This window comes from Hibiscus syriacus, unplaced genomic scaffold (assembly GCF_006381635.1).
Source record: "Hibiscus syriacus cultivar Baekdansim isolate YM2019G1 unplaced genomic scaffold, ASM638163v2 tig00110032_pilon, whole genome shotgun sequence".
Lineage (NCBI taxonomy): Eukaryota > Viridiplantae > Streptophyta > Magnoliopsida > Malvales > Malvaceae > Hibiscus > Hibiscus syriacus.
This window is the reverse complement of record NW_024062573.1, coordinates 233,476-248,064: the sequence shown is the minus strand read 5'-3', so window position 1 is coordinate 248,064 and position 14,589 is coordinate 233,476. Positions and strand designations below refer to the sequence as shown.

Here is a 14,589-nt window from a genome sequence, read left to right as displayed (position 1 = left end):
ATTATACCTAAAGTGTTTTGGTACCTAAACTTTAATTTTTTTCAAAACTTAACGACGGGTACTAAAATAAAATATAAGCTAAACTTTAGGTATATTTTAAAAAATTAAAAGTTTAGGTATAAAACGAATCAAAATGATAATTTAGATACTAAATATAGTTTACCCGAAAGAAAATAAAAGTAATCCCAAAAGAAGAAAAAACCTCTGGCGTTTTATTCCAACTTCCAATTCTTCTTCATTTTCAAGTTAATTTGCGTTTTCCGGCGACAAAAATTAGATTTAAGCAGTTTACCATGTGGGTGGAGATCATCTGCGGATATTTCTTTTACCGCTTGTTCCGCCGCTTCTTCTACTGCTCCGACGACGTTTTGGACTTGGAAACCTCTGATTTCAATGCCATTTTCTCCGTCGCTAATAGGTACAACTTTTACAATTTCAACATTTCCCCCCTAATTTCGTTCTTTTTCTTGTTATTTTCATGATTTTCTAATTTGAAATAAAAAGAGTGGAACTTTATTGATTTTAGTTTAGCTTGTTACTGAGCTGAGCTTGATTGACTAAGTATTAGGCTGTTATGGTTTGTTTGGTTTCATGGAAAATTGAATTCTTAGAAAGATCTTTCCAGTATATTCATTTCTTTCCGGTTGAAAAACTGTGAATTTACACTTGTTTTTTGTTTGTCTTTTTCAAATTTCTCTCGGGTTTTGAAGTGAAACGGGAGAATTCTTTTGAATGTGAACAATTAAAATTAATATTTTAAATCTTTGGAGTAATGAAGTTCATGATTTTACTGTTATGTGGAGTGGGAACAATTATTGTTGTTACATGGAAAATTTTCTTTTATTGTTGGTATAGCAAAAAAATCAAGTAGCAGAAGCACCAATCACAAATTATATTAGGTTACTTTGTTAGCTTATTTGGGATCAAAATTGACATTAATTTTAAATTTAAAACAGAGTATTTTGGTAAATCCATGTGGCCATAATCAAATTCTCCCACATCTTTATTAACTGCATCTTTTGATGCAACTTCATTGTAGACTTGAACAGCTTTATGGTGGAAAGGTGTACGCGGGGCTTCGTATTCCGGATGCTGACACTGGTTCTCTACAGAATATAGATATTGTTCTTGTTACTAAAGGGTAATATGTTTATGCTTTTTCAGCTTCATTGCATTTTCTTAGAAAATGTTCAAGCTTCATTGCATTCTCTTAGAAAATGTTAGTATCTATTGTATAGAAAGATCAAAATATAATTGAGAATGGGAATTATAGTCATTTAAGTTCTTTTACTTATTTTCATCTTTGTTTAGTGTTGCAAAGATACGATTGTGTTATCACTGGAGTTCTCCTTGATGCTCATTTTCTGGTACTTTTTTTTTTTAATTTTAGTTCTTGAAATTTAATCCATTTGTGCAGAGAAGCAGCAGTTATTTCTGTCAAAAATCTAGCAGGCTTCGTTTCTGTAAATGAGGACTTTAGCTGGACTTGTGATGGTGGCAGTACCAAGGCTGTGTGCCATCCTGATCCTGTAAGTCGCCATGTTCATATCTGCTTCTTCAGGAACTCAATATATATGGCATGTTTAGGTTTGTAAATTAACTGAGCTTAAACGAATGTGCTTCCATTCATGTTTGTTTGTTTATTTTAAGCTTGTTCATATTCAGTGAAGAATTTTAAAATTGTGTTAGTACTTGTTTGTTTCAAATTATATGTTTTTGTGTTTGTTTGTTTAAATTAAATGAGCATGGTGCACATTAAACGAACATGCCCATGAAGATATGATATAACATGTTTGTGAACAATTAAAATTATGTTCATGAATAATCAACTAGCAAACCATAAATATGCATATTTATGATACAAAATATCCAAACATAAATGTTAATAATTATATCATTAATAAATAAAATAAACACCAAACAATAATATCTTTGATTATATAACAATCAAATAATATACAAGTCTTAAATGAGTTCTTAAACAAGCTTTAAACTAGCATAAACGAGCTTGTTCATGAACATAAATGAATTGAACATGCCTTGTTGTGTTTGGTTTGTTTAATAAACAAGTCTCAAAATCTGGATCATGTTTGTTTATTTAGCTTGATAAACAAGTAGAAATCAAATTGTTTGTCGAATGTTCTTTTTTTTTATAGGAATAGAAGGCCTCATTAAAAACCTTCCTCATAGATAGCCCTTTCCCAGCAGAAAGGATCCACTATTGTAGGGAGGAAAAGAGTGCCTCGGTTTATTGCTGAACCAAAATTACATAAACTTAACAATTACACCAGAAATCCTGACATAAAACTTAAAAACTCCACCTACTTGAAAAACCTACTAACTGAGAAGGAAAATAACAAGCAACTGTAGTATTACAATCAACCAATCCCCATCTTTGCTAAACTATCTGCCTCCCCATTACAGGCCCTTGGAATCAACCTAATTAACAACACCTTTTTAGAGAAGAGTGATAGAATTTCTTTAACTAGAGGCAATAAGAAAACAAGTGCCAAAGCCAGAAAGTGAACCCACTCCACTGCTGACTTGCAATCACTCTCAACAATCAACCTAGTGACAGAAAACCATCGTGATGCCAAAAAGATTTCAATGCCTCTTTTAATAGCCTTTAACTCACAACTGGTGGGGAACTTGACCGATATTCTCTGAAAAAGTCAAAAGAGTGCAGCTATTCCAATCCCTTAGGATACCTCCAATACCTCCAACCGAGTCACTTAACCTTACAGCTCCATCGACGTTCATCTTCAAAAATCAACAGGTGGGGAAGCCAGCAAAGCACAGAGCGATCCTTCGATTCAGAAACCAAATTTCCATCTGCAAGTGAAGGATCCCCAATGAGCAAATCCTCCTGTATAGGAATTTTGGGATACTTGGCTTTAAACCACTTGGATAACCTAAATCTTACAATGAAAAACAAAGAAAGCCTATCAGAGATAATCTTTCAAACACAATCTCATTCCTTGCTTTCCAAATAGACCAAAAAATAACTCCCGGATAAACTTCCAAATCAATGAATTCACCCTCAAATTCCCCCACGAGATAAGTAAAGGAGGGTCCTTTGGTAAAACTACAGATAAATCCCAAAAGCTTACTACCTTATTCCATAATTCCCATACTACATTACACGTAATAAACAAATGTTGCATTGATTCCTCATGCTTCTTACAAAATAGGCAAATGATATCTTCACCTAGGGACATTCCTCTGTTAACCAACTCCACTTTTACTGCCATTTTCTGATGAGCTAACTGCCAAAGAAAAGCTTCAACCCTTGGTGGGGACAGTCCCAACCACACCCCCTTTGACCACATATCATTATTCCCAACTTCCTTCCCGAGCGCATCCCTGCAAGATTTGACCAGAATAATCCATCCTCACTAGCTGACCACGAGAGACTATCCTCTACAGAGTCTGAAATTTTTATATCCTTCAATTTCAACATCAAATCCATCCATTGATCCAATTCCCAATTAGACAAATTCCTCCTAGCAAATATTCCACACCCAACAATTTGATTCATGATTGCCAAATTCAGCAACCTTGCCCCATTTGTTAGGAGATAATGCATAAATTCTCGGAAACAGATTTTTTAGAGGAACCTCTTCCATCCACGATCAATCCAAAATAAATAGACTTTCCATTACCAACTTGCAGCTTCGAATATGATCTAAGACAAATACCCACCGAATCATTCTTCCAAAAATTGTTGCCAATACTTCTCAAAATCCAAGAAGATGTAGGTGAAATAACCTTACTGATAGACATAGAGTTGCAACTGATCTTGTGCTTGCTACATAACACTCTTTTCCATATGGAATTCTTTTCATTTGCGAACTTCCACACCCATTTCGCCAATAGTGCTCGATTCGTAAGATTCAAATCAAGAACACCAAGGCCACCACTGCTCATAGGTTTGCAAACTGAACTCCAATTAACCCAGTGAATCTTCCTCTTATCCTCGCTGTCACCCCATAAAAAATTTAGCCATTAGAGAATTTAACTTCTTGCCTACTTTGCAAGGCATCTTAAAAAACAATAAGAAGAAAATGGGCAGGGAAGATAACACAGACTTCAATAGGACTTCCCTACCAGCCAAAGAAAGAGAAGAAGCTTTCCACCCAGCTAGTTTAGAATTAAATTTTTAACTACTGGCTCCCATAAAGCTTCCGAATTATTCCTAGCACCAAGGGGGAGTCCCAGATATTCTGTTGGAAAACGATCAACTGTACAACCCACTTCCAACGCCCAATCAAATAGGATTACCTCGTCAACATTAATCCCAAAAAGTTTACACTTTGCTAAATTTAAATGCAATCCCGCCATTATACTGAACATCCTCAAAATTCTTTTTACGTTTTTAATCTGGGTAAGTGAAGCTTGACAAAAAATGATGAGATCGTCAGCAAACTGAAGATGTGATAACCAAAATGAATTTTCAGAATTCCCAATAACAAAACCTTCGAACAGACCTTTATCCACTGCTGTAGAAAGCATCAAATGCAGCAACTCCCCTACTATATTAAATAAAAGCGGCGAGAGACTACATCCTTGTCTAAGCCCTTTAGCCATAGAAAACTCATCCGAGGGGGAGCCATTTACAAGAACCGAAATAGAGGCTGAGGAAAGACACTGTGAGATCCATGAGCACCATTTCATACCAAATCCCATCTCCTTCATTGCTCTGATTAGTATAGTCCATTCAACAGAACCGTAGGCTCTACGAAAGTCAACTTTTAGTACCACCCCTTGTAGTCCTTGTTTTCTCCAATAATCGATCCCTTCGTTAGCAATAAAGGCACAATCCAACAACTGTCTCCCCGGTATAAAAGCGAACTGGGAAGGACTAATGACATCACCAACACAGCAGCTTAGTTTCTTAGATAAGACTTGATAGAATCTTGTACAAACTGCCCACAAGGCTTATTGGTCTAAAGTCTTCTATATTCTCCGGATTTAATTTCTTCGAAATTAGAGTAATAAAAGCGTGATTTACCCCATGCTCCCACTTATTTCCTATTTAGAAATCTTTAAAAAATTTCAACACATGCTCCTTTAATGCAGGCCAACATTTCTTGAAAAAACCCATTATGAACCCATCCGGTCCTGGAGATTTAGAGTTGTCCGAAGTAGCAATTGCTTGCCAAATCTCCTGTTCTAAAAACTGTTCCTCTAACTTAGATGCCTGATCCAGTGACAGTTTTGAAAAGTCCAGAAGCAAATCCTCCACTTCCATTGTCAAAATGGAATTATACTCGGTCTTGAAAAACTCAGAAATATGAGTCTTAATCAAAATAGGATCTGAAACTACACTTCCATTGATCTTCAAGCTAGTAATGGCATTTCTTCTACTTCTATTTAAAGCACAAAGGTGAAAAAATCTTGTGTTTCTGTCCTCGTCTTTAATCCATCTTGTTCTTGCTTTTTGAAACCAAATACTTTCCTCAATCCTATATATCCTCCATAGATCTGATCTATGCCGCTTGACCTGTTCCCATTCCTGAGTAGAGAAATTACTACCTTGCGCCTTAAATTCCAACTCATTTATTTTCCTTTTGGAATCTTCAATCGACTCAGAAATCCCATTAAATTTCCTGCTTGACCAGATTCTAATTGATTTTTTTGTTCCCTGTATAATACTAAAGATGCCACTTCTTTTGTTCCTCTCCCTCAAGCCATCCATAGTAGATTTAACTAAGTCCTCAAAACCTTCTTCCTCTAATAGATAATTAAAAAATCTGAAAGGTTTAGGGCCCCACTCTACAGACGATTCCTCCAATGAAACTGGATTGTGATCAGATAGAGACCTAGGTAACAATCTTTGCACTACCCTCCGAAAACTGGTAAGAAAATTTCCAGAAATTAAGAACCTATCCAGTTTGACCCAAGTTGAATCTTCTCTGTTGTTGCACCAAGTAAAACTTCCACCCACCAAAGGAAGATCAATTAAATTCGTTAACTGCAGGAAATTTCTAAGAATATCCACAGAATGTCAATTTAGAGACCTTCCCAACTTCTCTGCCGGATCAAGATACAAATTGAAATCCCCCCCAATGCAAATTGAAATAGTTTGAGTAGAAACAAACTCCACCAACTCCCTGAAGAATTCTTCCTTTTCTGATTCAATGGACGGACCATATACATTTATAATCACACACTCATCTTCCATAGTCTTAAACTTCCCAAATATAGCTATAAATCTGCCACTTATATGACTATTGGAAACTTCAAATTCATTCTCATTCCACAGTACGAACAGTCCACCTGCAGTCTCATTAGTTGATGAGAAAACTCCTCCCTTAAGAAAATTCCCCCTATCCTTCCCCTAAGAGCCATAGAACAATTAGCTAGCTTTGTTTCTTGGATGAGTAAGATGCACGACTTATTCTTTTTCACCAAACGGGACACTGCTCTGGATTTCTCCTTTTCCCCCAACCCCCTTATGTTCCATGAAATAATATTGATAACTGTCATAAAAAAAAACAAAAAGAACCCAAAAGCCTCTGAACCACGAAGCACCAAATCCCAGTCCGCTACTTTCAACAATTCCAACTATCCCCCAAACCCTCCTCAAGATTTACTACTTTTTCCAAAAAAGCCTTCTTCCCTCTTTGAAGGAATCCCCAGCATCCTACAAACTTCCCACGTAGCCAATGCCTCATCCAAAAACAACGAGAAAGGAGAGTAGGCCGTAGGAGAACTAACCACATCCAATGCTTCCCTTATTAAAATCCTCTCTCTCCCTTCTTCTCCTTCTCTGTTTCCCTGCCCCTGCTCCATATAAGCAACCTGCTTGAACCTCTTCTACACTCTCAAAGTGCTTGAATTCATCGACATCTTCTTTTGGAGGAGAACCACCTTCCTCCTCAACACAAATGTTACCTTCCTCCATTAAAATTGGAAACGAATGAGTGTTCGCGATATTGTTGGATGCTTTTCCATTTTGGTCAATCAACACAACTAATTGCAACAACCCTTCTTCTCTGCTCGGGTTGTACCAAACCTTTCTTACTTTTGTTCTTTTGTACACTCTATTACAATTTCCTCTAATCCACCTTCCAACCGGAACGGTTCTAATAGCCAAACTTCTAGACAAATGATCCAAAGGACTCCAGCTCCTTAGACCATTTGATAACAAACCCTTAGAAATTTCCAATGGCTGAATTCCAGCTGGTTCAACCGATATAGCTTCCTTTTCCACCTCTGTATCTTCCACATTCTTGACCACCTTGTCGAAGTCCACCCCATCCTCTACCACTTCATTCCTTGGCTTATTCAAATTCCTGTTTAAATGGGGAATAAATCTTCCTTTGGACCCATCACCAATCCACTTTAAATTATACGCAGACCCTGAAGGACACAAAGTCTTCATATTTGACATTGAACTCCAACTATCATCCTCTTGGGCTTGAACATCAAGGCCCAATTCTTCCCTCAACCCAAGACCCACGTGATCCCCTTTATGATATTTTCCTTTTCTAAGAAAATCTGACAACCCAAAATTACAGGTATCATTATTTGACTTTTTTGGAATAAACTGCTCCTCGTCCCCCTCTTTCAGCCAACTACTCTGACCCTGATCAAGCCACCCATCTACCTTTTACCTAGAGCCCTCAGATTTCTTGTGATTGTCAACTTCCTCCAGTGACTGTCGGCGGCTTCTCTCTTCCTCGAAAAAATCATTATCACTGTACCCAAATTTTGAAATTTCACCAACCTTCTCCCCGGAGAAATAATCCGATTTTGAACCCAAGATGACTTTGACTTTGTATGATCTGTCGTAAGACCCTACTGTGACCGATTCCGGGACGTCAAATGGACTCGCCACCCTTATCAAAACTCTCGCCAACGATAGGTCTGACCTGTTTTTTGAGGATTCTTTAATGCAAATGACTTTCCCCCATTTCTGAACAAGTTTCTCCAGAAACTCCCCGTTCCAGCACAATAACGACAATCCCACCAGGCAGAACGCCAATGGCACTCCCTCATCATTCATCAATGGAGCCATCCAGTCAAACCAGTAAAACAAATCCTCCTGGTTTTGTGCCCATACTCCAGAGTACTCTTCAATCGAATTAAACGTAACGACACAGGCATTCCATGCATAACCCCATCTCGCTATTTTGACATGAAAACCTTCATTCTCCAAAGCTTTCTGAACAAAATCCTGCTCGAATGGAAGCTTGATTACCCCTGTAAAGGACCTTTTAACCCAGTCCGAATCCTCCTTAGGAATATGCATCTCCCAAACATTCCTTAACCCATTTGCAGACTTTCATTGTTCTGTCTCTAACTCCCTCAGTAACATTTTCACTCTCCTTTCTATTAATCGTTTCCACCACCCCCTTGTATGATCTACTATCCCTCAAATTACCCAAAGATCCAGCATTATTTTGTCCTTTTGTTTTCTCCACCCTTTTTGCCTTTGAACCGATCCTCTTAGTCCTACCTTCAAAATCTTCTCCATCCCGACTTTTTCGATATTTTTCTATCCCTACTGTAACCCTTTTCCCGTCAATCCAAGTTCCATCTACAGATTGTATAGCCCTCCTTCTCCCTTCCTCACTTGCAAACTGAACAAACGCGAAGGTAGAACTTGTATACTTTGGCTTCATAGTAAACTTTGGAATGAAAATCCTCACAACTTGACCATAATGATGAAATATTTCCCTTAACTTTCCTCTTGAAACCCTCTTACTAAGATTATCAACGAAAATCGTCCAACTCTCCCCAACGGAAGAATGTCCTAACACTATTTCTCTCTCTACGTTTTTGACTCTCTCACTCATGTTTTTTTTACCAGATGCAATATCCTCCAATTAGTCGAATGTTCTTTTTATTTACAGTCCTAACATGTTCACATACTTATAGTGAGGAGTGTGACTGTTTGTTGCCAATAAAATCTTTTCTAGATGGGTTATATTCTCAGTGTCATGGTGTGCATTAGCTGCATTTATTTTCTGAGTTCTCACTCTTCATGTTATTAGACGTCTTTCATTGACAAGCACCATCAAGCGATAGTAATTACTTGATGTTTTATTATGTACAATGTTACATATATTTGTTAATAATTAACAATATTCAATATGGCCAACAGCTATGTGGTCTTTTTGGTAGTGCTACACCATTAGTTCTAGTGATCTCGAATGGCATCCTGGTAAACTTAAGTGTATAAAGAAAAACAATATTCAATATTTACTACTATTAAAGAAAAAACTATATTTGAACCGGCCAGTTCAACCTGTTGGAGCACAATTGGAAGTTTGATCAGTTTCAACTTTCACCTCTGTTCTGGTTTTCCAAAACTTAATTTTCAGTTACAAGTTGGGTTTTAGCATTTATGACTGTATATTTGTTGTCTCATAGGTTCAAGCAAAGCCTTAATACGAGTGCCAAACTTTTCTACTGCTACTGATGAGAAAAAAAATTCTCTTTTTATTTTTTGCCAATAGAAAAGCATTCTAACTTTTGAGGGAAGTGAAGATAATTATAAACTATCTGTTGTTTCAGGTTTCAAAGGCTAAAGAACAAGCTTCAGTACTTGAATCATATATTGAACAAAGGGGAGTTACTGTACCAGAAGGATATTTTTCGTACAAAGTTGTAATTCCGAATCCAAAATTCCGGTATTTACTGAATAACTATCCCCCTTCCTTTTAATAGGAAAATCCTTATAAGACTATGTACTAAATAGATTTCATTTGCAGTACCTTTTATAAAAAATTTCCATCCGAGGTTATCACTTATGACCATTGGGTGCAATTAAAACCAGAACCGAAAAGCATGTTTCCTGGATGGATTAAAAGTGCCTTTCGTGGTGGGAAGAAGGAGATGCAGGAATCTTTTCATGAACATCTTAACTTTATTCTCAGCACAGCTCCGACGTGGGACAGGTTTGTAACTTAATGTGCCAGTAATTCTGATCATAACTTCATTCACATAGTGGATTATATATATATACACAATATATATTATCCATATCATGTCATTTTCGGTCTATAATTTTGATTATGTCCCTTTCCATATGACACTTAAAATCTGTTATGTAATTTCACTTTGTTTTCTCTGAACTAATTACAAGATTTTCCATCTTTCAGACACTAGTAAATAAAATGATAATGCAAAGAATATCTAACTCAAGAAATTTTGAATTAAGCAATAGGGATTAAGTAGGAATTGAGTTCTTTTTTTGCAGTCATATAGGAAGATGAAATTATTTGTTATATGAGTGGATTTAAGATTCTTTTGAATGTTATATTCTCATCATCAGCAATTTAAGCGTGAGAAAACTTGATTTCCCATGATATGTGCAGGATGGAGCTTGAAGATAACAAGTATGTTCTTGGAGAATTTCTGGAATTTAAAGGGAAGCAAGAGGATATCCTACCTTTGAGAATTATCAAAAGATCAAAAGTTAGTCGCCTTATCATCCAAAAGAAGATTAGCATGTTTGGATTAGGTAATCCTAATAATTTTGTTGTCATCTTGCAATTTTTAGTCTTGTTTGCTTCTTTTAAAATATATATTGTTTCTTATGGGCTAAAAGCTCTTTAAGATTCTCCCATAGTCGAATCCATCAAGTGGACTTAGTGGTTAAAGGGAGTGTCGTTCTCTCTAGAGGTCCTAAGTTCGAGCAGCTGCATCTGTAGGGTGTGTGCGTGTCGTCAACGGTTAAGAAAGATTCTGGACATATACTATCTTGTAATCACCCTAGACTATTCAAAAAAAAATTTCTTCCATGGTCGTCATTAATGATTTGCTGTGCTTGTATGATACTTGTCATTGGTTTTCCCCTTTTCCCAACAAGACTTGACATTGGAGTACCATAAAGATTACGGCATAGGCATTGCACTTGATGTGTAGACATTATCTAATGGTTAGCTGTATTGCCATATTCTTGTGCAATCATCTTATACTCGGATTTTCTTGTTCATGAAGCCCATTCAAAGCTTCAGGTTTTGTACTGTCCTCGAGATTATCGAAGTGCAAGAGCTTCGGCTTCCGAGTGGGAGGAAGTAACTGTAGGATCGAGTACAGAGGTCGTATTCCAGCCTCAAAATTCTACTAAAGTCCACAAATTCAAGATTTCTTCGATCACGTCTCTATCTCTAAGTGCCTGAGGATGTATCCTTTGAATTAAGAACACACATATATAATCTTTGGTTAAGTTAATGTCATAGTTGGAAATTCATAAGCTAGCTGTTAGAGGAACAACTCATGAAAAGTCGATGTAAAATTACATTTTTTTCTCCAGAAAATGCTTAGTATTAGATACTTATGCAGATTCCATAGTTTGTTTATGATGTGCAACAGTAATTTATTCCTGTCAATAGGTGAAATGTAAAAAAAAAAAAAACATAATACCAAAAATAGCTTTCAACGTTTACTAAAATGGTTATTTTGCTCACTATTCTATTTTTTTGGAGCATTTTAGCCCCTAAGATTTTATTTTAGGATAAAAAAACTTCCAACATTTGATAGAATAATTACTTTGTTCCTAATTCATTTTTCTAGAACATTTTATCCCTCAACGTTTCATTTTAGGTTAAAAATGACTCTCATTTTGGAGTGTTAATCATGTTTTAACTAATAATTTTCATTTATAGAGGAAGATTTTTGTTCCAAAATGAAACGTTAGAGATTAAAATGTTCCAAAAAGAGGAATAGGGACTAAAATGATTATTTTGATAAATATTGGGATGTTTTTGGCATTGTGCAGAAAAAGAAGAAGATCAAACTAGCCAAAATGGAATGACAATTTGATTAAAGAATTTGGTTACAGATGCAAAGGCTTATTATATGCTTGCAGGCCAATGGATTCAATGTATAAAATAATGAATCAATTTTGAAGATATATTATAATCAAATTTGCCGTGATATTCCCAGCTGGAGATATATATAATATAATCTGAGACTTAAAAGACCAGCCAATGTTGGTTGGTTCAAGTGGTAAGTAGTTTGATATCGTTTAAATAGGTCTCGAGTTCGAGTTTCTGTGTACGTAGAAAATTTCTGCTGGAGACACCCACCAAAACCAAATGTGTGACTTGTGTAGGTTCGAATTAGCCAGAAAGACTTGGGAATTGGTTGGTTCAAATGATAAGCAGCTTGATATGCTTAAACAGATCTCGAGTTCGAGTCTTTGTGTATGTAGAAAATTCTTACTCAAAGTTAGATGTGTGATCCGAGTCGATCCAAATTAATTATGACGAAACCATAGAAACTACAAGGAAAAAAAACAACGACAAGCCTTGAGACTAAGCAAACTTCTTTAAAAAAATCGTTGTCATTCCCTTTTCTTTAAAGAATATAATTGGGAGGGTATGAATACATGATGCTAAATATATAACCTACCTTACACAGACTTCTTTTCTTTTTTAAAAAAAATATACTGAATTCAATACATATATCTTCAAAACATAACAGTGAAAACATCTAAAAATAATAATAATAACATAACAGCAATCCTAATCTCAATTGCTCAAAACTTGTTCATTCTCAAATTCCATCAAATTGTTCAACTTCCTATTGCTTATTCTTTGTTGATAGACTCTTGTTTTCTCCCAACTGCAGCCACAAAGTAGATATAAATCAATCACAATCATTAATTCAACCTATCCATATGAAACCAGAAGGTAATTGCTAACCTTTGAGGAGGTGAAGAATCAGAGGAAGGTAATAGCATCTGAGCAAGTTTATCAGCATCATGGCTGCAGTTGATCACATGGTTGAAGCATAGATATCGGCCGTAGGACGAGATGTCTTCGAACACGCAAATGTGAGCATCGGCAATGAACCTCAGATCCACTGTAACGAATACCCCATCTTCATACATCTCAGCTGCTCCTTTTAGATAAGGGTTGGTGATGTTTAGGTCGGGATTCATCAACAATCCTCCATTAATGGTCACCATGTTTATGCCTCGGTCCATCGCCAGTGCCCAAGCCGACTTCTCGGCTAGAGTTTTCGATAGTGCATGCCATAACTGCTCCGAATTCGAGTCCAAGGATCAATTTTTTCCCAAGAAACTAAATCTGGTTTCAAATGGGAAGATAAAAGATTATTTAGCTTACCTTGAACTTCTTGCAAAAATCGATGTTGGTCCAGTTCTTTTCGTCGAGGTCGGACGACGCCGTGTACCGACCTTCGTTCCATACGACAGCGGTCACGGAGGATGTGAACACCACTTTCTCCATTGTATCTGTTTGAGCACATGCTTCCAACACATTGTGTGCAGCTCTCACCTCAATTTCCGCCATGAATTCCTGCACCAAGCAAGTTCCACATGCATGATTCTTCTGCCACATGCGATGAACCTATCTAATAGGGAAATAAACCACAAAGAAACATACATCATAGGTAGAATGATCAGAAGGAGGCTCAAAGCAATAAAATAAGCCACAACATCCTTTCAATGCATTCGTGATGCTATGATAATCAAAAGGGTCTGCATCAAATATCCTTAATTTTTCATTATTACAAGGGAGAAGCTGCTCAACTGATTGGAATTCACCTGCATATTACCAACAAAAAACATGTTAAAATGCATAAACAAAATCGAATAAACAAAGGGGATAAAGGAGAAGGTAGCTAATTACCATCATGACCATGGGGTTGAAGTGCTGCATTGACGGTGTATCCTCTATGTAAGAGCAAGTGGACAAGGGCGGAGCCGAGGTGGCCGGAGGCATCCATTACACAAACGGTCCTCGAGTTCCGATCATTCGCCGAGCTTGCCATGTTTAAATGATATAGAACTGATAATATTAGCCAAGAAGAATCGAAGAAGATGAAGAAAATGATATGGAACTGTAGGAGAAGAGGGTGAAGGGTATTTATTTTGAGGAGGAGAAAGTAGATGGAAGTTAGGTTGGGGTTAATTAGAGATAGTTGGAGGGGTGGTAGTTAGCTTCTATAACAGAACCATATTACGCAATATGCAAATGCATGGAATTGGGTACACTTGTCTTCATGTAATCAAAAGGAGAGGAGTTGAGATTATTGATGAAGTCGGAACTGAATTTAGAGAATTAGTGTAAATATTTTTTTAATTTAGTATTAGATTTATTTTTTAATAACTTTTAGGGTAAGTACACAAATGATCCTTCAACTATTGGACGTTGCTTTGTTGAGTCCCTCGACTATTAAAAATTACAAAATGATCGCCCGACTATTCATTATATTCCAAACTCGTTATTTTCCGTTAACAAGTTAACAGTATTCTGAGCTTGACATTAATATGTTGAAAAGTTATGATAGTCGTTTGAGATTATGAGATCAAATTTTATCATATCTTAGTTAGCAGGTTAATGTCCAGCTCAGACTGCTGTCAAATTTTTAATGGAAAATGACAAGTTTGAAATATATGGATAGTCGAGTGATCATTTTGTAACTTTTAATAATTGGGGCACTCAACAAAGTAACATCTTATAGTCGAGAGACTATTTTGTAAATTTTAATAGTCGATGGGCTTAACAAAGAAGTATCATATAATCGGATGAACATTTGTGTACTTTACCCTAATTTTTATATAAACTTTAGAGTAAGTTACACGTTTAGTACCCCAACTATCAC

At 36.4% G+C, this 14,589-nt stretch overlaps 2 protein-coding genes across 4 annotated transcripts; one reads left to right on the top strand and one right to left on the bottom strand.

Annotated features, from left to right (window-relative positions):
• The first annotated feature begins 221 nt into the window (after positions 1-221).
• On the top strand, positions 222-11,152 carry LOC120213563. 2 transcript variants are annotated; one of them, XM_039211667.1, is made up of 8 exons: positions 224-245; positions 278-418; positions 1,040-1,141; positions 1,418-1,529; positions 9,526-9,641; positions 9,723-9,908; positions 10,329-10,474; positions 10,954-11,152. In XM_039211667.1, exons 2-8 carry the CDS (start codon positions 294-296, stop codon positions 11,133-11,135), a joined length of 969 nt encoding a protein of 322 aa, XP_039067598.1. In that variant the 5' UTR covers positions 224-245; positions 278-293; the 3' UTR covers positions 11,136-11,152. The 2 variants fall into 2 exon arrangements, with proteins under 2 accessions (XP_039067597.1, XP_039067598.1); XM_039211666.1 differs by having other exon boundaries at positions 222-418.
• A 1,292-nt stretch (positions 11,153-12,444) lies between these two features.
• On the bottom strand, positions 12,445-13,821 carry LOC120213564 (cinnamoyl-CoA reductase-like SNL6). Of its 2 annotated transcripts, none has more exons than XM_039211668.1 (5): positions 13,614-13,821; positions 13,368-13,528; positions 13,089-13,280; positions 12,663-13,000; positions 12,445-12,582 (listed from the first exon to the last, which is right to left on the bottom strand). In XM_039211668.1, the coding sequence occupies exons 1-5, from the start codon at positions 13,753-13,755 to the stop codon at positions 12,489-12,491; spliced, it is 927 nt and encodes a 308-aa protein (XP_039067599.1). In that variant the 5' UTR covers positions 13,756-13,821; the 3' UTR covers positions 12,445-12,488. The 2 variants fall into 2 exon arrangements, with proteins under 2 accessions (XP_039067599.1, XP_039067600.1); XM_039211669.1 differs by having other exon boundaries at positions 13,617-13,821.
• Positions 13,822-14,589: the final 768 nt, after the last annotated feature.

Bases quoted from the DNA above. Each gene is read 5' to 3' on its own strand.
- LOC120213563 (XM_039211666.1), top strand. From the start codon at position 294: ATGTGGGTGGAGATCATCTGCGGATATTTCTTTTACCGCTTGTTCCGC. The intron at 9,642-9,722 runs GTATTTACTGAA...TTTCATTTGCAG, and splicing joins ATTCCGAATCCAAAATTCCG to TACCTTTTATAAAAAATTTC. The intron at 9,909-10,328 runs GTTTGTAACTTA...TGATATGTGCAG, and splicing joins ACAGCTCCGACGTGGGACAG to GATGGAGCTTGAAGATAACA.
- LOC120213564 (XM_039211668.1), bottom strand. From the start codon at position 13,755: ATGGCAAGCTCGGCGAATGATCGGAACTCGAGGACCGTTTGTGTAATG. The intron at 13,281-13,367 runs GTATGTTTCTTT...TGCTTGGTGCAG, and splicing joins CTGATCATTCTACCTATGAT to GAATTCATGGCGGAAATTGA. The intron at 12,583-12,662 runs GTTAGCAATTAC...TTGTGGCTGCAG, and splicing joins GATTCTTCACCTCCTCAAAG to TTGGGAGAAAACAAGAGTCT.